This window comes from Theropithecus gelada, chromosome 14 (assembly GCF_003255815.1).
Source record: "Theropithecus gelada isolate Dixy chromosome 14, Tgel_1.0, whole genome shotgun sequence".
Lineage (NCBI taxonomy): Eukaryota > Metazoa > Chordata > Mammalia > Primates > Cercopithecidae > Theropithecus > Theropithecus gelada.
Window position 1 is genome coordinate 61,991,242 of NC_037682.1, and position 22,594 is coordinate 62,013,835.

Genomic DNA, 22,594 nt, shown 5'->3' on the forward strand with positions numbered 1-22,594 from the left:
AAATGTACTTGGAGACAGCATGAAATGAAAAATGATGGAAAAGTGACTAATGGACTTAATGATATTTAAAGCCCAAAGATTACTCTTCATTTCGAATGTTTAATGAATTGGAGAGAAGAAAATAATTTTCTGAGAACCTCAGCTCTTTACTGGTGTAAAATTTTTACCACTATCCCTGGGAAAATGTCTAAGCAACATATTGTTTTTAAAACTAGCTTTCTCCTTTTACTAATCTCTTCCTTATTTGTTTTTACATCCAGCTTCTAAGAATATGTTCACCTCCAGACAGTGAAAAAATAATGACTTTTAAATGACATCAAAAGAAGAATTTTCTCAAAGGCGATGGATACTATGCCTCAGAGAAACAGAATTGCTCAGCTCTATCTTTTTAAGTTAGTAATTTTTAGGCTATTTTGTTTACTTAGAAATTTCATTTTATTCAGCTGAAATTGAAACACTTCCTTTGAAAAAACACTCTCACATGTATCTCAGTTCCAGAATGATTACTTCAGTAAGCCCCAGCACAAATTCTTCCTTTCTTCTCACTGGATTTTCTGGCATGGAGCAGCAATACCCCTGGTTCTCCATCCCCTTCTCCTCTATCTATGCCATGGTGCTTTTGGGAAATTGCATGGTTCTCCATGTGATATGGACTGAGCCAAGCCTGCACCAGCCCATGTTTTACTTCCTGTCCATGCTGGCCCTCACTGACCTGTGCATGGGGCTCTCCACTGTGTACACAGTGCTGGGGATCCTGTGGGGGATCATTCGAGAGATCAACTTGGATTCCTGCATTACCCAGTCCTATTTCATCCATGGTGTGTCCTTCATGGAGTCCTCTGTCCTCCTTGCTATGGCCTTTGACCGGTACATTGCAATTTGCAATCCACTGCGTTATTCCTCCATCCTGACTAATTCCAGAATTAGCAAAATTGGGCTCACTATAATAGGTAGGAGTTTTTTCTTTATTATACCGCCCATCATCCATCTGAAATTTTTTAATTACTGTCATTTCCACATCCTTTCTCACTCTTTCTGCCTGCACCAGGATCTTCTCCACTTAGCCTGTTCAGACATCCGATTCAATAGTTGCTATGCCCTGATGCTGGTTATTTGCATACTGTTGTTGGATGCTATACTCATCCTTTTCTCCTACATCCTGATTCTTAAGTCAGTCCTTGCAGTTGCCTCTCGGGAAGAGCGGCATAAATTATTTCAGACTTGCATCTCTCACGTCTGTGCCGTCCTTGTGTTCTACATCCCTATCAGATATTAGCCTCACAATGGTGCACCGTTTTGGCAAGCACCTTTCCCCTGTGGCCCACGTTCTCATTGGTAACATCTACATCCTTTTCCCACCTTTAATGAATCCCATCATCTACAGTGTCAAGACCCAACAGATTCATACCAGAATGCTTAGACTCTTTACTCTGAAAAGATATTGAGAGATATTGAAATTTATTGCCTAAAAAAAAAGAAACAAAAGCAGCAACAATAATGAACAAAAATCAGTGCCACAAAAAAGAAAAAAAATTATTAAAATTAAAGATTTACTCTGAGTCCATGATAAATGATTTTAAAAATATTTAAATATAGTCAGAGAATCAACAAACAAGTTCCATTGTGTCAACCTGGACACATGTAGGTCACTCTATCAGCCTGACCATATTTAAGAGGAGAAAAAAATTGTTTATTTGCCTCAAATGTACTTTTGAGCATTTCCTTTGCTGTAAAACAAAGCTGGATTAAAAGTCTAGGTTTTCAAGTTTCAAAGTAGGTAACTTGAAGTTTCTTTCATTCTCTGAGGTTTATTTAATCAACCTTCAAAATGGAGAATATAGCCAACTCACAGGAATGTTGTGATACCTGTATGGACCAGAATTGTCCAAGGGAACTTTTCTAAACTGATGAAGATGTTCTATGAAATACCATAAAATGACTAAAGTGGAATATATGGCTCCCGTGCGCTTGAAATGATGGTAATGTAATTGAACAACTGCATTTACAATTTCTGTTACTTTAAGTTAATTCATACTGAAATGTTTAATGTGCTTGTATTGGACAGTTCAGTTCAGCAGCCACTGTATTGGACAGGGAAGCTATAGTTTATAAAGATGACACAAAGAAATATGACTTTGGATTCAACTTCTACTATGTCTAATTTAAATTAGAATCCTTATTTTTTAGATTTTATATGTGGACTCCACTGCTACAAGGCTGGAAGTAGATTTTGCTCTGGATCTTTTCCTTTTATATCTAAAGTGGGGGATCTTCTGAACAGATGAGGCTGTCTGCTAATGACTTATTCTGAGTTTAAAAGAAAAAAGAAAAAAGAACATAAAGGGGTTCTTTTCTAAGTAAGCTAGTGCAGCTTTCCAAAGAAGGAAAGAAAGGAAGAAAATCAGATACAGAACTATGGATGGATAAAAAGAAAATAATTGTTTTAATCTTCCTATATTCTTTTTTTTTTTTTTCAGACGGAGTCTCGCTCTGTCGCCCAGGCTGGAGTGCAGTGGCCAGATCTCAGCTCACTGCAAGCTCCGCCTCCCGGGTTCTTGCCATTCTCCTGCCTCAGCCTCCCGAGTAGCTGGGACCACAGGCGCCGCCACCTCGCCCGGCTAATTAATCTTCCTATATTCTATTACGAATGTAAGGAGGTAAGTGTTAAAATTGGACAAGTTAATGCATAAGAGTCATTTTACACCAAAAAGCAAATATTTCTTTTTATTTTTAGATATCAACTGGAACTTAACTAGATTTGTCTTCCTGTAGTTATGCCTTCCTTTCCATTCACTTTGAACTTCATTCAATAACATAGCCTCTGTCTACTTATTTGACTCAGAGGGAAACAAAAATACAGGTTTTGGTTTCTAATAGCTTAAGCCTCAAAGTGAGGAAATTTTTTTTCTGGACAGAGTAAAGTATCTAGTTAGAAAGATAAGTATAAAATTACTCCTAGAACAATAAATTAGGTCTTCTGGGATATAGTATAAGGTTAATCTGAAGGATAAAGGAGTGAATTTCCTGATGTCAAAGAGGCTCTAGTGTGTCTTCTGGTATAGCTATCAGAGCTGAAAACTGTGAGGTAGGTTCTAGAGGGGAAAATCTCTCTCTCTCTCTCTCTCTCTCTCTCTTTCTCTCTCTCTCTCTCTCTCTATATATATATATATATATATTTTTTTTTTTTTACTATATAATCATAGTAGCTGCCAAGGCAGGCGGATCACGAGGTTAGGAGATCGAGACCATCCTGGCCAACAACGGTGAAACCCCGCCTCTACTAAGAAAAACACAAAAAATTAGCTGGGCATGGTGGTGGGAGCCTGTAGTCCCAGCTACTAGGGAGGCTGAGGCAGGAGAATGGCGTGAACCCGGGAGGAGGAGCTTGCAGTGAGCCGAGATCACGCCACTGCACTCCACCCTGGGTGACAGAGTGAGACTCTGTCTCAAAAGAAAGAAAAGAAAAAAGAAAAGTTGATATGAATGTCAGGTGGTAGTACTGCTTCAGGTTCCCTAATGACAATAAATGTCTGCATGATCCCGCCTGGCAGACTGGAATGTGGCCAATCTGACAAGATTCCTACGCCCCAGTTTTACAATGAAAAGAGAAGTTAGCTGCTGAATCTGTAGAGGTCACGTGAATATCTCATAGATTTCTCAATGGCCAAAGAGCCTTCCCTCTAATGGTTTGAAAGTGAATGAGCATCCATCTCCCATACACCGGAGAGCTGACACAGCACTGGGGAAACAGAGAATTCTTCAATAACTGACAATATGTTTCCCACCAGCTAGTCATGGGGAAGCATCAGAATGAATTTATATTTATTATTTGAACAATACTGCATGTCTGACACAACTGAGTTGTTGGTTTGAGAGTTATGTTTAACAGGGAGAGTAGGAAGGCTCGTCTGAAGACGTCATACTATGAGTGTTTGTGCTTCAGATTAGGCATCCTATAGAATGTGAACCAAAATAGTTTGAAATAATGGCCATGACAAAACAGGTGATTAAAAAAAAACCTAAGAGTATCCTCAGAAATCATTGCTTATTTTAGAGCTATATAATTGTACTATAATGAGAAGATGTATGAAGAACTTCAGAATCTTTAAAATTCAGCCAAAGGGAGGAAAATCAGTTAAAAAAAAAAAAAAGTCAATGAAAGCAATGAAAGTAAACTTTATATGATTACTGGGCTTTATACAGAAAGAAACAGGTTTAGAACATTAGTAGTTTATATTGTTTTGCAAAGGCCTCTATCTGGAAGCAATTACTTAAAAAAATAACTACACTTCTCATGGGGAAGAAAAAGCAATTTCAGAGACATCAGCCCAGGTCCTGAAAGGAAGAGCAGCTGGAGACATCACAGGTGTTTAAAACACTGTCTGGCTGCATAGTATTCCGTGGTGTATATGTGCCACATTTTCTTAATCCAGTCTGCCACTGATGGACATTTGGGTTGATTCCAAGTCTTTGCTATTGTGAATAGTGCCGCAATAAACATACGTGTGCATGTGTCTTTATAGCAGCATGATTTATAATCCTTTGGGTATATACTCAGTAATGGGATGGCTGGGTCATATAGTACATCTAGTTCTAGATCTTTGAGGAATCGCCATACTGTTTTCCGTAATGGTTGAACTAGTTTACAATCCCACCAACAGTGTAAAAGTGTTCCTATTTCTCCACATCCTCTCCAGCACCTGTTGTTTCCTGACTTTTTAATGATCGCCATTCTAACTGGTGTGAGATGGTATCTCATTGTGGTTTTGATTTGCATTTCTCTGATGGCCAGTGATGATGAGCATTTTTTCATGTGTCTGTTGGCTGTATGAATGTCTTCTTTTGAGAAATGTCTGTTCATATCCTTTGCCCACTTTTTGATGGGGTTGTTTGTTTTTTTCTTGTTAATCTTGTTAATTTGTCTGAGTTCTTTGTAGGTTCTGTATATTAGCCCTTTGTCTGATGCAAAAATTTTCTCCCATTCTGTAGGTTGCCTGTTCACTTTGATGGTAGTTTCTTTTGCTGTGCAGAAGCTCTTTAGTTTAATGAGATCCCATTTGTCAATTTTGGCTTTTGCTGCCGTTGCTTTTGGTGTTTTAGACATGAAGTCTTTGCCCATGCCTATGTCCTGAATGGTACTACCTAGGTTTTCTTCTAGGATTTGGGACATGGATGCAGCTGGAAACCATCATTCTCAGCAAACTATCACAAGAACAGAAAACCAAACACCACATGTTCTCACTCATAGGTGGGAACTGAACAATGAGATCACTTGGACTCAGGAAGGGGAACATCACACACCGGGGCCTATCATGGGGAGGGGGGAGGGGGGAGGGATTGCATTGGGAGTTATACCTGATGTAAATGACGAGTTGATGGGTGCTGACGAGTTGATGGGTGCAGCACACCAACGTGGCACAAGTATACATATGTAACAAACCTGCACGTTATGCACATGTACCCTAGAACTTAAAGTATAATAATAATAATAATAAAATACAACAAAACAAAACACTGTCTGGTACTATGTAACTTTTTAAGAAGCCAGGTGGAGACATTTTTCCATATATCTCAAAAAACCAGCTTCTAAGGAAACTTGTTTTCCATGAATTAGGCAACAGCAGCTGAAACTTGTTGATGTGGTAGACTGCAGAGCCAGTGGGAAGCGGTTACCAGATTCCTTTGTAAGGCCTGCAAGCCTACTATCCAGCGTCACTGAGAAACCTTACAAAAACAGCCACAGTGCTGTTAGAGAAACACAGTTATCTTCTTTTTGCTTTTTTTATTTTATTATTTTTTTATTTTTTTACAGTTAGACTGTCATATCCTTGTAACTGCTCCCTTAAATAAAGTCACAGTTATTATAATAAGGAGAAAAGAAAAAGATATTGCTGAGAACAAGGTGACAAAAGCAGGATTCAGAAAATCAGAAAGTCTAGTCCATTCAGTTTCTATTCATTTAACTCTTACACCAAAAAGCTAAGGTCTAGTGGGAGAAATCAGTGATTCTTAGAAGTGAGAGGACATGGTTCAGGATTGGAAATGTGTTTTTAGTAAAAATGATCTGCTGATAATGAATCCACAGGCAGATGTCCGCTGTACACCAGCAGTCCTCAATGTTTTTGGTACCAGGGACTGGTTTTGTGGAAGACAAGGTGCAAGAGGGGATGGTTTTGGGATGAAACTGTTCCACCTCAGAGCATTAGGCATTAGATTCTCATAAGAAGCACGCAACCTAGATCCCTTGCATATGCAATTCACAATAGGGTTCATGCCTCTATGATAATCTAATGCTGCCACACCACTGTGGATCTGACAGGAGGAGGAGCTCAGGCAGTAATGCTTGCTCACCCCCCTGCTGTGAGACCAGGTTCCTAGAAGACCACGGACCAGTACTGGTAAGCGGCCAGGACTGCTCTACACCATGCCTCCCTATTTTCCTAGGCTTATCAAAATCTTATTGTTAAATAGACTTAAGAGATGTTCTACTTGAGGCTGTGTCTGCATTTCCTTGGATATTTGTGACCATTACTTGCAGAAGAGAATTGCTAGAGTAGTGAATAGAGGCCTCCAGATGGAGGAAATAAAAATAGTACCTTTTCCCAGAAGTCTCTTGCAGAAACTTAAAAAATAACGCCAACCCAGCCAAGAACACCCCTGCAGTAGGAGTTGATGTCCTAAAGCTTTTCCAGTAAAAATGTAGTTTCTGCCCCTACAGTCTTGGCACCATGTAATAACACATAGAAAATGCAGGCTTTCAAGTTCCAGCCAGTACTGATGAATCAGAATCAGTGTTTAGCTTTTGAGATGCTGGTAATGTTCTCTTTCTTGGTCTGAGTGTTTGTTAAAAGCTTTTGCTAATTTTGTGTCATTTATCAAACTATTTTTATTTATGTATTTTTCTGTACTGAATAACAAAATATAAATTTAAGAAATATGAGTGAAAGTATCAATTTACATATAAACCTGGCAGATTGAATATATGTTCATTTCTGCTACTTTCTCTAATCCACTAAAACTACAGATATACACACAGAGACATTGTGAAGAAAATAATAGCAGTGTATGTATAAACAAATTGATAAATAATACATTTAAATATGGTTTTTTAAGAAACAGACAGGATAGATTAATCTGAAATCTATACATCTACAGAAAAGGATACCAATGAGAAAAAACATTATCTGCAAATAATAGTTTCTGGAAAAACACAGGAATTACTTATAAAGCATTTGTGAGGGGCAGGGCTGAAAATGGTAGAAAAGGTAAACACCTGTTTAAGGTTACCTAAAAGATAGCCAGGTACTAATTTCTCTTTAGTTCTGGCAAAATGATTAGTGTCTGTAGTAACGAAATCAATGACGATCCAGACATTGGGAAATTCGGTGCAAAGGATGCTAGGAATAAGATGTTAATATATGAAACAGAGAGATTATGCAAAAGAATACATATTGAATGCTGATAAACTGTCTCAAGAGAAAGGAATAATAGATATTGGCATTTGAGTATTCGCTTACTGGATTAGCTAGGCTTCTTTCTGATCAGCCTTCAAAGTAACTGGCCAGGTACCTAATGTTCATGGCCAGATACCACGTTCATAGAAATTGCCACTATATTCTTAGTTCTTCATGATGAAATATGGAAGGACAGCCAAAGATGATCAGGAATGCAATTAAGTCCACCAACACAAAAATTACATACCTAGAATCAATTTTAATAGAGAAAACTTACTTGAAGGAGCACAGCTTATTCAGGGCAGAAAATAAAACTTAATAATAAAATAAGTATGTAATACATTTTCTTAATGAAATAACTACTCATTTTAGATCCTTGATATAAGAACAGAATAGTACTAATAATAAATAGAGGACATGATAAATATTGGTAAATTAAACAAAAATATGAGAGATGAAGTAGCCAATAAGGGGGACAGGAGGTAGATGTAAGAATGCAGAAAAAAAGGACAAAGGAATAAATATGGGAGACATGAAGGAAACAATAGGGTGAAGTCAGGAACTCCAACATCTTACTGGAGTTTAGGAGAGAGTGAAAATAGAACATGTAGAAGGAACTTATTAGAGATCAATCAAGACATTTTTGTGAACAAAAGAACATAGCAGTTGAAATTGAGAGTATCCACAAAATACCCAGAACAAAATAAAATAAAATAAAAATTCATAGTAAGTTAAGAGAATGAAAAAAACAAGCCATGGACTCAGAACATATTTGCAAAACATATTATCTGATAAAGGACTTGTATACAAATTATACAAAGAACTTTTAAAGTTCAACAATAAAAAACAAACCAACTGATTACAGAGTGGGCAAAAAATCTGTACACTTTACCGAAGAAGATATATAGATTACAACAAGCACATGAAAATATACTTAATAACACCTGTCATTGAGAAACTGCACATTAAAACAAGAAGATACCAACCTCTACACACATATTAGAAGGCCAAATTCCAAAGTACTGACATCCACCAAACACTGGCAAGGAAGTGGAGCAACAGGAATGCTCACTTATTGCTGGTAGGAATGAGAAATAGAGCAGCCAAATTGGAAGACAGTTTACAGTTTCTTACAAAACTAAACGTAGTCTTTTCATGTGACCCAAGAATCACACTTCTATGTATTTACCCAAATGCGTTGAAAATTTATGTCCACACACAGACATGAACTAACCAAGACTTATAGGAACTTTATTCATAACTGCCAAAAGTTGAAAGCAACCAAGATGAATGGATAAACTAACTGTGGAACATCCATAGGATAGAATATTATTCAGTGATTTAAATAAAGGTCTATCAAGCTGTGAAAAGACATAAAGAGCTTTAACTACATATTGCTTAATCCATTTTCTTTAGTTATAGTCATCATTCTCTACCTATTACTCCATTAACCTATTTTATCTTGCTGTTGAGAAACTTCCATTCCTATAGTCTTTCATATTCTTCTGTTCTGATCATTATTCCTCAAACAAATGTAGATATTCAATAATAGACAAATAGTGAATAAAGTATGGTACATTCTTTGACTTAGTTTCAGGTAGCTGTTACATAAAATGAAATAGATTAATATTTAATAACTTGGGTAATGTTATGATTTATTAAAAAATAAGATAATAAATAAAACATTTAGTATCTTCCCATGGAGATAACACACTTAGATACAGGTTTCATGTCATTTTGGACTTGAGTAAAGAGGAGCAAAATGATTAATTCCCAAACCTTGATCCCATGGAATATCAAAGAAAGGAAGAAGAAAAGATTATTAATGGTGGCATTACATATTATTTATTGTTGGATGTGTTGTTGGCATTGTATTGTCCTGTTTTCACACTGCTGTAAAAAAAAAAATACCTGAGACTGGGTAATTTATAAAGAACAGGGGTTTAATTGGCTCACAGTTATGCAGGCTGTACAAGAAGCATGGCAGCATCTACTCAGCTTCTAGGGAGACCTCAAGAAACTTACAATCATGGCAGAAGACAAAGCAGGAGCAGGAATTTTCACATGGCCAGGGCAGGGAGAAGCAGGGTAGGAGGTGCTACACACTTTTAAACAACCAGCCTCATGAGAACTCACTCACTATACAGTACCAAGGGGGATGGTACTAATTCGCTGATGAGAACTCCGCCACTATGATTGAATGACCTCCCACCAGGCCCCATCTCCAACACTGGCGATTATAATTGAACATGATATTTGGGTGGTGACACAGATCCAAACCATATCCTTCCACCTCTGGTCCCTTCCAAATCTCGTGTTCTTCTCACATCGGAAAATACAATTATTACTTTCCAACAGTCCTACAAAGTCTTAACTCATTCCAGCATTAATTCGAAAGCCCAAAGCCCAAAGTGTCATCCAAGACAAGGCAAATCCCTTCAACCAATGAGCCTGTAAAATCAAAAACAAGTTAGTTACTTCCAAGACATAATGGAGGTACAGGCACTGGGTGCAAATTCCCATTCCAAAAGACAGAAATGCACTAAAAGAAAGGGGCTAAAGGTCCCACACAAGTAGAAAACCCAGCAGGGCAGTCATTACACCTTGATATGGTTTGGCAGTTTTCCCACTCAAATTTCATCTTGAATAGTAGGTCCCATAATCCCTTCCTGTCGTGGAAGGGACCCACTGGAGGTAACTGAATCATGGGGGTGGGTTTTCACATGCTGTTCTCATGATAATGAATAAGTCTCACAAGATTTGATGGTTTTATAAAGGGCATTTCCCTTGCATATGCTCTCTTGCCTGCCACCATGTCAGATGTGTCTTTGCTCCTCCTTCACCTTCCACCATGATTGTGAGGCCTCCCTAGCGACGTGGATCTATGAGTCCATTAAACCTCTTTTACTTTATAAATTACCCAGTCTCCGGTATTTCTTCATGGGAGTTTACAATGGACAAATACACACCTTAAAACTCCAAAATAATCTCCTTTGACCCCATGTCACACATCAGGGACACACTGATGCAAAAGGTGGACTCGCAAGGCCTTGGGTAGCTCCACCTCTATGGCTTTGCACAGTTTAGCCTATGCTGTTGCTCTCAAGAGCTTGCATTGAGTGTCTGCAGCTTTTCTAGGTGTGTGGTGCAAGCTGTCAGTGGATCTACCATTCTGGGGTCTGGAGGACAGTGGCCCTTTTCTCATAGCTCTGCTAGGCAGTGTCCTAGTCAGGACTCTGTGAGGGAATTTCAACCTCATATATTTCCTCCACATTTCCCTATTAGCAGTTCTTCATTAGGGTTCTGTCCCTGCAGCAGGCTTCTGCCTGAACACTCAGGCTTTTCCACACATCCTTTGAAATCTAAGTGGAGGCTCACAAGCCTCACCTTTTGACCTTTGCACACTCACAGATTTAACATCAAGTGGAAGCCTCCAAAGCTTATGTCTTGCACCCTCTGAAGCAGTGGCCCTAGCTGTTCCTGGGCCCCTTTGAGCCACTACTGGTGCTGGAGCAGCCAGGATGCAAAGAACAGTGTCCTGAGGGTTGCTCATGGCAGCAGGGTCCTGAGTCTGACCCACAAAATCATTCAGTCCTCCTGGGTCACAGGGCCTGTGATGTGAGGGACTGCTAAAAGGGTCTCTGAAATGTCTTCGAGGCATTCTGCCCTTTGTTTTGGCTATCAGAACTTGGCTCCTCTTCATTTATGCAAATTTCTACAGCTTGCTTGAATTGCTCCTTTGAAAATGAGCTTTTGTTTTCTACCACATTGCCAAGCAGATAATTTTCCAAACTTTTATGCTCTGTTTCCCTTTTAAATATAACTTCCAATTTTACATAATTTCTTTGCTCACACATGTGAGTATAGGTTGTTAGAAGCAGCCAGGCCACATCTTGAACACCTTACTGCTTAGAAACTTCTGTCACATAACTTAAATAATATTGTCAAGTTCAAATTTCCACAGATTCTCTATGGTAGGGGCACAGTGCAGACAACCTCTTTGCTAATGCATAGCAAAAGTGACCTTTGATCCAGTTCCCAATGAATTATTCATTTCCATCTGAGATCTCCTCAGCCTGGACTTTTTTGTCAATACCACTATCAGAATTTTGGTCACAACCATTCAACAAGTTTCTAGGAAGTTCCAAATTCTCCCTCATCTCCCTGTCTTCTTCTTAGTCATCCACACTCTTCCAACTTCTGCCATTATCCAATGCCAAAGTTGCTTCCACATTTTCAAGTGTCTTTACAGCAGCACCCCACTCTTGGTACCAATTTTCTTTCTTTTTTTTTTTTTTATTATACTTTAAGTTCTAGGGTACATGTGCATAACGTGCAGGTTTGTTACATATGTATACTTGTGCCATGTTGCTGTGCTGCACCCATCAACTCGTCAGCACTCATCAACTCATCATTTACATCAGGTATAACTCCCAATGCAATCCCCCCCCTCCCCGTGATAGGCCTCGGTGGGTGATGGTCCCCTTCCTGAGTCCAAGTGATCTCATTGTTCAGTTCCCACCTATGAGTGAGAACATGCGGTGTTTGGTTTTCTGTTCTTGTGATAGTTTGCTGAGAATGATGGTTTCCAGCTGCATCCATATCCCTACAAAGGACACAAACTCATCCTTTTTTATGGCTGCATAGTATTCTATGGTGTATATGTGCCACATTTTCTTAATCCAGTCTGCCACTGATGGACATTTGGGTTGATTCCAAGTCTTTGCTATTGTGAATAGTGCCACAATAAACATATGTGTGCATGTGTCTTCATAGCAGCATGATTTATAATCCTTTGGGTATATACCCAGTAATGGGATGGCTGGGTCATATGGTACTTCTAGTTCTAGATCCTTGAGGAATCGCCATACTGTTTTCCATAATGGTTGAACTAGTTTACAATCCCACCAACAGTGTAAAAGTGTTCCTATTTCTCCACATCCTCTCCAGCACCTGTTGTTTCCTGACTTTTTAATGATCGCCATTCTAACTGGTGTGAGATGGTATCTCATTGTGGTTTTGATTTGCATTTCTCTGATGTCCAGTGATGATGAGCATTTTTTCATGTGTCTGTTGGCTGTATGAATGTCCTCTTTTGAAGAAATGTCTGTTCATATCCTTTGCCCATTTTTGGATGGGATTGTTTGTTTTTTTCGTGTTAATTTGTCTGAGTTCTTTGTAGGTTCTGTATATTAGCCCTTTGTCTGATGCAAAAATTTTCTCCCATTCTGTAGGTTGCCTGTTAACTCTGATGGTAGTTTCTTTTGCTGTGCAGAAGCTCTTTAGTTTAATTAGATCCCATTTGTCAATTTTGGTTTTTGTTGCCGTTGCTTTTGGTGTTTTAGACATGAAGTCCTTGCCCATGCCTATGTCCTGAATGGTATTACCTAGGATTTCTTCTAGAGTTTTTATGGTACTAGGTCTAACATTTAAGTCTCTAATCCATCTTGAATTAATTTTTGTATAAGGAGTAAGGAAAGGATTCAGTTTCAGCTTTCTACTTATGGCCAGCCAATTATCCCAACACCATTTATTAAATAGGGAATCCTTTTCCCATTTCTCGTTTTCTTAGGTTTATCAAAGATCAGATGGCTGTAGATGTGTGGTATTATTTCTGAGGACTCTGTTCTGTTCCATTGGTCTATATCTCTGTTTTGGTACCAGTACCATGCTGTTTTGGTTACTGTAGCCTTGTAGTAGAGTTTGAAGTCAGGTAGCGTGATGCCTTCAGCTTTGTTCTTTTGACTTAGGATTGTCTTGGAGATGTGGGCTCTTTTTTGGTTCCATATGAACTTTAAAGCGGTTTTTTCCAATTCTGTGAAGAAACTCGTTGGTAGCTTGATGGGGATGGCATTGAATCTATAAATTACCTTGGGCAGTATGGCCATTTTCAAGATATTGATTCTTCCTATCCATGAGCATGGTATGTTCTTCCATTTGTTTCTGTCCTCTTTTATTTCACTGAGCAGTGGTTTGTAGTTCTCCTTGAAGAGGTCCTTTACATCCCTTGGAAGTTGGATTCCTAGGTATTTTATTCTCTTTGAAGCAATTGTGAATGGAAGTTCATTCATGATTTGGCTCTCTGTTTGTCTGTTACTGGTGTATAAGAATGCTTGTGATTTTTGCACATTAATTTTGTATTCTGAGACTTTGCTGAAGTTTCTTATCAGCCTAAGGAGATTTTGGGCTGAGACAATGGGGTTTTCTAAATATACAATCATGTCATCTGCAAGCAGGGACAATTTCACTTCCTCTTTTCCTAACTGAATACCCTTGATTTCTTTCTCTTGCCTGATTGCCCTAGTCAGAACTTCCAATACTATGTTGAATAGGAGTGGTGAGATAGGGCATCCCTGTCTTGTGCCAGTTTTCAAAGGGAATGCTTCCAGTTTTTGCCCATTCAGTATGATATTGGCTATGGGGTTGTCATAAATAGCTCTTATGATTTTGAGATACGTTCCATCAATACCGAATTTATTGAGAGTTTTTAGCGTGAAGGGCTGTTGAATTTTGTCAAAGGCCTTTTCAGCATCTATTGAGATAATCATGTGGTTTTTGTCTTTGGTTCTGTTTATATGCTGGATTACGTTTATTGATTTGCGTATGTTGAACCAGCCTTACATCCCAGGGATGAAGCCCACTTGATCATGATGGATAAGCTTTTTGATTTGCTGCTGGATCCGGTTTGCCGGTATTTTATTGAGGATTTTTGCATCGATGTTCATCCGGGATATTGGTCTAAAATTCTCTCTTTTTGTTATGTCTCTGTCAGGCTTTGGTATTAGGATGATGTTGGCCTCATAAAATGAGTTAGGGAGGATTCCCTCTTTTTCTATTGATTGGAATAGTTTCAGAAGGAATGGTACCAGCTCCTCCTTGTACCACTGGTAGAATTCAGCTGTGAATCCATCTGGTCCTGGACTTTTTTTGGTTGGTAGGCTATTAATTATTGCCCCAATTTTAGAGCCTGCTATTGGTCTATTCAGGGATTCAACTTCTCCCTGGTTTAGTCTTGGAAGAGTGTAAGTGTCCAGGAAATTATCCATTTCTTCTAGATTTTCCAGTTTATTTGCATAGAGGTGTTTATAGTATTCTCTGATGGTAGTTTGTATTTCTGTGGGGTCGGTGGTGATATCCCCTTTATCATTTTTTATTGCGTCTATTTGATTCTTCTCTCTTTTCTTCTTTATTAGCCTTGCTAGCAGTCTGTCAATTTTGTTGATCTTTTCAAAAAACCAACTCCTAGATTCATTGATTTTTTGGAGGGTTTTTTGTGTCTCTATCTCCTGCAGTTCTGCTCTGATCTTAGTTATTTCTTGCCTTCTGCTAGCTTTTGAATGTGTTTGCTCTTGCTTCTCTAGTTCTTTCAATGGTGATGTTAGAGTGTCAATTTTAGATCTTTCCTGCTTTCTCTTGTGGGCATTTAGTGCTATAAATTTCCCTCTACACACTGCTTTAAATGTGTCCCAGAGATTCTGGTATGTTGTATCTTTGTTCTCATTGGTTTCAAAGAACATCTTTATTTCTGCCTTCATTTCGTTGTGTACCCAGTAGTCATTCAGGAGCAGGTTATTCAGTTTCCATGTAGTTGAGCGGTTTTGATTGAGTTTCTTAATCCTGAGTTCTAGTTTGATTGCACTATGGTCTGAGAGACAGTTTGTTATATTTTCTGTTCTTGTACATTTGCTGAGGAGTGCTTTACTTCCAATTATGTGGTCAATTTTGGAATAAGTGTGATGTGATGCTGAGAAGAATGTATATTCTATTGATTTGGAGTGGAGAGTTCTGTAGATGTCTATTAGGTCTGCTTGCTGCAGAGATGGGTTCAATTCCTGGATATCCTTGTTAACTTTCTGTCTCATTGATCTGTCTAATGTTGACAGTGGGGTGTTGAAGTCTCCCATTATTATTGTATGGGAGTCTAAGTCTCTTTGTAAGTCTCTAAGGACTTGCTTTATGAATCTGAGTGCTCCTGTATTGGGTGCATATATATTTAGGATAGTTAGCTCTTCCTGTTGAATTGGTCGCTTTACCATTATGTAATGGCCTTCTTTGTCTCTTTTGATCTTTGATTGTTTAAAGTCTGTTTTATCAGAGACTAGTATTGCAACCCCTGCTTTTTTTTTGTTCTCCATTTGCTTGGTAGATCTTCCTCCATCCCTGTATTTTGAGCCTATTTATGTCTCTGCATGTGAGATGGGTCTCCTGAATACAGCAGACTGATGGGTCTTGACTCTTTATCCAGTTTGCCAGTCTGTGTCTTTTAATTGGAGCATTTAGTCCATTCACATTTAAGGTTAAGATTGTTATGTGTGAACTTGATCCTGCCATTATGATATTAACTGGTTATTTTGCTCAGTAGTTGATGCAGTTTCTTCCTAGCCTCGATGGTCTTTACATTTTGGCATGTTTTTGCAATGGCTGGTACCGGTTGTTACTTTCCATGTTGAGTGTTTCATTCAGGGTCTCTTGTAAGGCAGGCCTAGTGGTGACAAAATCTCTAAGCATCTGTTTATCTGTAAAGGATTTTATTTCTCCTTCACTTATGAAACTTATTTTGGCTGGATATGAAATGCTGGGTTTAAAATTCTTTTCTTTAAGAATGTTGAATATTGGCCCCCACTCTCTTCTGGCTTGGAGAGTTTCTGCTGAGAGATCTGCTGTTAGTCTGATGGGCTTCCCTTTTTGGGTAACCCGACCTTTCTCTCTGGCTGCCCTTAAGATTTTTTCCTTCATTTCAACTTTGGTGAATCTGGCAATTATGTGTCTTGGAGTTGCTCTTCTCGAGGAGTATCTTTGTGGCATTCTCTGTATTTCCTGGATTTGAATGTTGGCCTGCCCTACTAGGTTGGGGAAGTTCTCCTGGATGATATCCTGAAGAGTGTTTTCCAACTTGGTTCCATTTTCTCCCTCACTTTCAGGCACCCCAATCAGACGTAGATTTGGTCTTTTTACATAATCCCATACTTCTTGCAGGCTTTGTTCATTTCTTTTTCTTCTTTTTTCTTTTGGTTTCTCTTCTCGCTTCATTTCATTCATTTGATCCTCAATCGCTGATACTCTTTCTTCCAGTTGATCGAGTCGGTTACTGAAGCTTGTGCATTTGTCACGTATTTCTCATGTCATGGTGTTCATCTCTGTCCATTCGTTTATGGCCTTCTCTCCATTAATTATTCTGGTTATCAATTCTTCCACTCTGTTTTCAAGCTTTTTAGTTTCTTTGCACTGGGTACGTAATTTCTACTTTAGCTCTGAGAAGTTTGATGGACTGAAGCCTTCTTCTCTCATCTCATCAAAGTCATTCTCTGTGCAGTTTTGATCCGTTGCTGGTGATGAGCTGCGTTCCTTTGGAGGGGGAGATGCGTTCTTATTTTTTGAATTTCCAGCTTTTCTGCCCTGCTTTTTCCCCATCTTTGTGGTTTTATCTGCCTCTGGTCTTTGATGATGGTGACGTACTGATGGGGTTTTGGTGTGGACGTCCTTCCTGTTTGTTAGTTTTCCTTCTAACAGTCAGACCTCAGCTGTATGTCTGTTGGAGATTGCTTGAGGTCCACACCAGACCCTGTTTGCCTGGGTATCAGCAGCAGAGGCTGCAGAAGATAGAATACTGCTGAACAGTGAGTGTACCTGTCTGATTCTTGCTTTGGAAGCTTCCTCTCAGGGGTGTACTCCACCGTGTGAGGTGTGGGGTGTTGGTCTACCCCTAGTAGAGGATGTCTCCCAGTTAGGCTACTCAGGGGTCAGGGACCCACTTGAGCAGGCAGTCTGTCCCTTCTCAGATCTCAACCTCCGTGTTGGGAGATCCACCACTCTCTTCAAAGCTGTCAGACAGAGTTGCTTGTGTCTGCAGAGGCTTCTGCTGCTTTTTGTTGTTGTTGTTTAGCTGTGCCCTGTCCCCTGAGGTGGAGTCTACAGAGACTGGCAGGCCTCCTTGAGCTGCTGTGAGCTCCATCCAGTTCGATCTTCCGGGGGCTTTGTTTACCTACTTAAGCCTCAGCAATGTCGGGCACCCCTCCCCTAGCCTCACTGCTGCCTTGTGGTTAGATCGCAGACTGCTGTGCTGGCAATGAGGAAGGCTCCGTGGGCGTTAGACCCTCCTGGGCAGGTGTGGGATATAATCTCCTGGTGTGCCCATTTGCTTAAAGCGCAGTATTGGGGTGGGAGTTACCTGATTTTCTAGGTGTTGTGTGTCTCTGTTCCCCTGGCTAGGAAAAGGGATTCCCTTCCCCCTTGTGCTTCCCAGGTGACGTGATGCCTCGCCCTGCTTCAGCTCTCGCTGGTTGGGCTGCAACAGCTGACCAGCACCGATTGTCAGGCACTCCCCAGTGAGATGAACCCAGTACCTAAGTTGATAATGCAGAAATCACCTGTCTTCTGTGTCGCTCGTGCTGGGAGCTGGAGACTGGAGCTGTTCCTATTCGGCCATCTTGCCTCGCCCCCCGGTACCAATTTTCTGTATTGGTCCATTCTCACATTGCTATAAGGAAATACCTGAGACTGGGTAAGTTGTGAGGAACAGAGGTTTAATTGGCTCACAGTTCTAAAGGCTGTACAGGAAGCATGGCAACATCTGCTCAGCTTCTAGGGAGGCCTCAGGAAACTTATAATCATGGCAGAGAGCAAAACAGGAGTAGGTGTCCTCACATGACTGGATCAGGAAGAAGAGCGGGGGAGGTACTAAACAACCAGATCTCATGAGAACTCACTCACTATACATACCGAAAGGGATGGTATTAAGCTATTTATGATAACTCTGCCCCTATGATCCAATCACTTCCCACCAGGCCCCACCTTCAAAACTAGGGATTACAATCGAACAGGAGATTAGGGTGGAGACACAGATCCAAACCATATCAGGCATGCATTACTCTTGTAATTAAACACAATTCAACAAAATATATAAAACGTAAGCAAAACACAACAACGAAACAAAGAATTAAACTTTCTTTCTTTAACACAAGTAGTCACATTGGCTTCTATACAAGTTTATCTCTGCAGGACACACATATTATGATGTATTAGAAGGAAGACAAATGTCATCAAGCCTTAAGGCAGATCCTGATGTATCCTTCCTTAAGGAAAAGTACCTAATAACCTTACACTAGTTAAACTAAGAGATAATATATTGGTGATTCTTCCCAGATAAAGATAGTCTCTAAAGTAGTTCACAAACTCCACCTGGAAAGAAGAGTGGCTATTGCTCAAGCTATTCTTCAATGTGGCATGGAAAAAAAACTTTGAAAAAGTTACAAGGCTCCACAAACACTGATTCCAACCACCAAGAAACTCCACAGCAGGGATATCCAATCTTTCAGCTTCCCTGGGCCACACATAAAATACACTAACACTAATGACAGCTGATGAGCCAAAAAAAAAAAAAAAAAAAAAAATCACAAAATGTTCCATAAAATCTCATAATGTTTTAAGAAAGTTGTGTTGGACAGCATTGAAACCCCAGGCCACAGGTTGGACACGCTTTCTCTATAGCCTACAAACAAGGAAGAAATAAATTAATATTTCTGCTCTGTTTTCTGGCACCAACTCTCAGCTTTACTAACTCACAAACGAGAAGAAACCAGGCGTCTAATTATGCCAAATTACTTGTTCAAAGAAAGGACCATCTGGAATTCTTCTCTTGGATTTCCTCCACTCAGGTCCTATGGTAAGATGAAAGCTTTCATTTAATTGTATCTTTTTCATTTTTTGGTTGAAGCACTAGCATCCAGGACACTAATTTACCTGTAGAACAATTATCTAGACTCAATTAGAAGTATCTTACATATTGAAGCAGAGTTAGAGCTAAAATCTCAAGCAACCAACATCCTTGATTTACAGAAATTAAATCGGTAGCCAAAGCCATTTTTTATTGCTATTTTGGTTAACAGGGCCACAATCATTTATCCATTTTCTTGAAATCCATAGAAATTTAAAAACTGAATCTTTTAAGAGCACAATCTGTTCTAAAGTGATGGCAATTTCTCACATGAACTTATGTGAGAATTTTTAAAATCTTTATTTATTGTACATAATACATGTTCCCTGCAAAAATACCTAGGTATATTAGATAATCATATAGATATATGATTATTAAGGGCATACCAAGACTCCAATGATATTGTTATTTGATATCAAGAACATGATTAGGTAACTTTTATAAAAACTGGAAAATTATTTTTCTAAAGCATGTGGCTCAAAGACTGTCAAACTCTGTAAGAAAACTAAGCATATTAGGTCAAGCCCGGTGGCTCACACCTGTAATCCCAGCACTTTGGGAGGCCGAAGTGGGTGGATCATGAGGTCAGGAGATCGAGACCATCCTGGCTAACACAGTGAAACCCCATCTCTTCTAAAAATACAAAAAATTAGCCAGGTGTGGTGGCGGGCACCTGTAGTCCCAGCTACTTGGGAGGCTGAGGCAGGAGAATGGCGTGAACCCGGGAGGCGGAGCTTGCAGTGAGTCTCAGGTATTTCCTTATAGCAATATGAGAATGGAAAATACAGAAAATTGGTACTAGGAGTGGGGTACTACTGTGCTGAGATCGCGCCACTGCACTCCAGCCTGGGTGACTGAGTGAGACTCCATCTCAAAAAAGTAAAAAACAAACAAACAAACAAACAAAAAAACTAAGCACATTAAAGGTTATGGATAACGATTATTTCATCTGCATAGAATATTGCTGGAGGTGTGTTTTAAATTAGTAATGTGGTACTTGTATGACAGTAGTAGTAGTTTGGATCCCTGACCTCTTGCTTATTATATGTATCAGAAATCATTATTTACTGAAAACGTTTGCTCAAAAAAAAATTCTTAAAACTTTAGAGTATCCAAATTTAAAAATATTATAATAAGTTATCAGTAGACCTCGTGGATTCCATTCTTTGTTTCTGGTCACTACCAGGCAGTCAGATGCAGACACCAATTCCTATTGTCTCCTAAATTCTCCTTGTGCTTTATTCATCTCTTTTTCTCTAATATCCTTTGATTCTTTTAATTTGTTTTCCAAGGATAGGAGGGAAGATAAGTACTATCCTTTTGTTTTGTTTTGTTTTGAGATGGAGTCTCCCTCTGTCATCCAAGCTGGAGTGCAGTGGCACAATCTCGGCTCACTGCAAGCTCTGCCTCTTGGGTTCACACCATTCTCCTGCCTCAGCCTCCCAAGTAGCTGGGACTACAGGTGGCCACCACCACACCTGGCTAATTTTATGTATTTTTAGAAGAGACAGGGTTTCACTGTGTTAGCCAGGATGGTCTCGATCTCCTGACCTCGTGATCCACCCGCCTTGGCCTCCCAAAGTGCTGGGATTACAAACATGAGCCACGGCGCCCAGCCAGTACTATTCTTTTTTTCTTTTTTTTTTTTTTTTAAATATCTGAAAAAGCAAGACGAAGCCATCCAATTTACTCTCACTATGGTTTTAAGACCTTTGAATGGAAAGTACTTTAAATGCATGTGGTAATTCTTATGTCTCCTTCCATATAACACTCATGCTTATGTAATAAAACATGACCTCTCTCAGCCAGTGAGAACTAAGATGTCTAGATGACCGACTGGAGGACCTGGGCACTTGCCTAGCATCCAGTCAAGATCATCCAGTCAAGGTCAGATGATGTCAAACATCATATTTATAGGGATGTTTTACTATCTTTTTTTTTTTTAACTAAGTTTTACTAATGTAGGTTAAAAAAAAACTTTTAGGGGTTCCTTGAAAAATATCAGAAAATCACAGATATTTGGAAGGCTCCACTTGAGAGAAGTTAATAAGAAAACATCTCTCTCCATAAATCTGGTTTATCTGTGTGAAACCAGTTTTTAATTCCACGAATATCATGGTATTTGTTTTTATCTTTTTATCTTCATCTGTATTCCTCATTAAAGTATACTTCAAGGGAATGGGATCTCTACCGTAGCCAATATAATTTACTGGCCCTTCTGATTCTGACCCATTTACTATGTGACCAAGAAAAAACAGGGAAAGCAATAGAGCCTTAAAAATTAAAGGGAAATAAAATGAGAGAATTAACTTTTAGGCGCCATCTAAGATGTGTAAAGTCCTTTTCCCACATGTCTCTTTGGCAACCTATATTTGCTAATGGTTCATTGGGAACCATATATGACAGAGACGAAAGATCTGGACAAGTAGATGTATGTGTTAACTTAGGTGTCAGAGAGTGCTGGCTGAAGAAAAAAATGCCCAAATTATAATGGAACAGAATGCAGTATGCTTCTCCCTGTGGGCTATGTACAGAATCAGCTCCGTGTCATCTCCTTCCGTGGGAGGAGTAAAATTCAGTCCTCTGGAGCTGAAAACCTTGGCCCAAGAGATGCTTTGAAAGAAGTATAAATGGTTCCAGGTTTCCTATCGTGTTTGGATATCTCTTTGCTTTTATTATGTCTCCTCTCAACCTGCTAAATATCTTCAGGATTCTAGAAAATACAAGTAAGTAAACTGAGTTAAGATCAATGAAAACATGTAGAAAATGACACCAGAAAAAAAAAAGTCAAGAAGCTGCAGAAGCTGATCATTCTTCCAACAACTTAACCATCTCACATTTTCCTTGATTTTTGACCCATGGAGTACTGGACTTGGCTTTAGCTGGAGTTGACTTGCAATTTTAGTATATTTTGTGTCCTTGTATTAAGTGAGTCATTTTCAAAAAGAGTAGTTTATTTTTCTCTTAGAATATGTTTATATAATGCTCATTTTCTTTGATATGCAGATTTGAATATTGTATAAAGACTCAATGAATTTATATTGTAGTAGTTAAAACAAGGTTCAGTAATAAAAAATTTTAGCAGTTTAATGTGTGTGTGTGTGTGTGTGTGCGTATGCCTTGTTCTGTAGTTAATTGACTATTATGCTTCAGGTAATAGCCTAGGCACAGATTAAGAAGTTGGTACTCCAAAATTTTTAACTCTCTTCCCTGTTTAACAAAGATATTATCCTGGTGATGGAGCAAAAATAAAACTCCATTTCAAAATTCATGTGTCCATCACCATGTTGAACTATTTGCACCTCATCAAAGTAAATGACAGATTCGGGGTGAAGATTACCAACTGATATCATGTACCCAGTGTAAGAAATTTATTCCTGGTATTTATGGATACCCTAAATCAATTAAATCTCAGTTTGATGGATAA

General features: G+C 39.1%; 1 protein-coding gene across 1 annotated transcript; it reads left to right on the top strand.

The window, feature by feature from the left end:
* Positions 1-481: 481 nt before the first annotated feature.
* Positions 482-1,445, top strand: LOC112607336 (olfactory receptor 51V1-like). The gene is given in 2 exon segments (XM_025358458.1): positions 482-1,267; positions 1,269-1,445. Coding segments are annotated over 2 exon segments (963 nt in total).
* Positions 1,446-22,594: the final 21,149 nt, after the last annotated feature.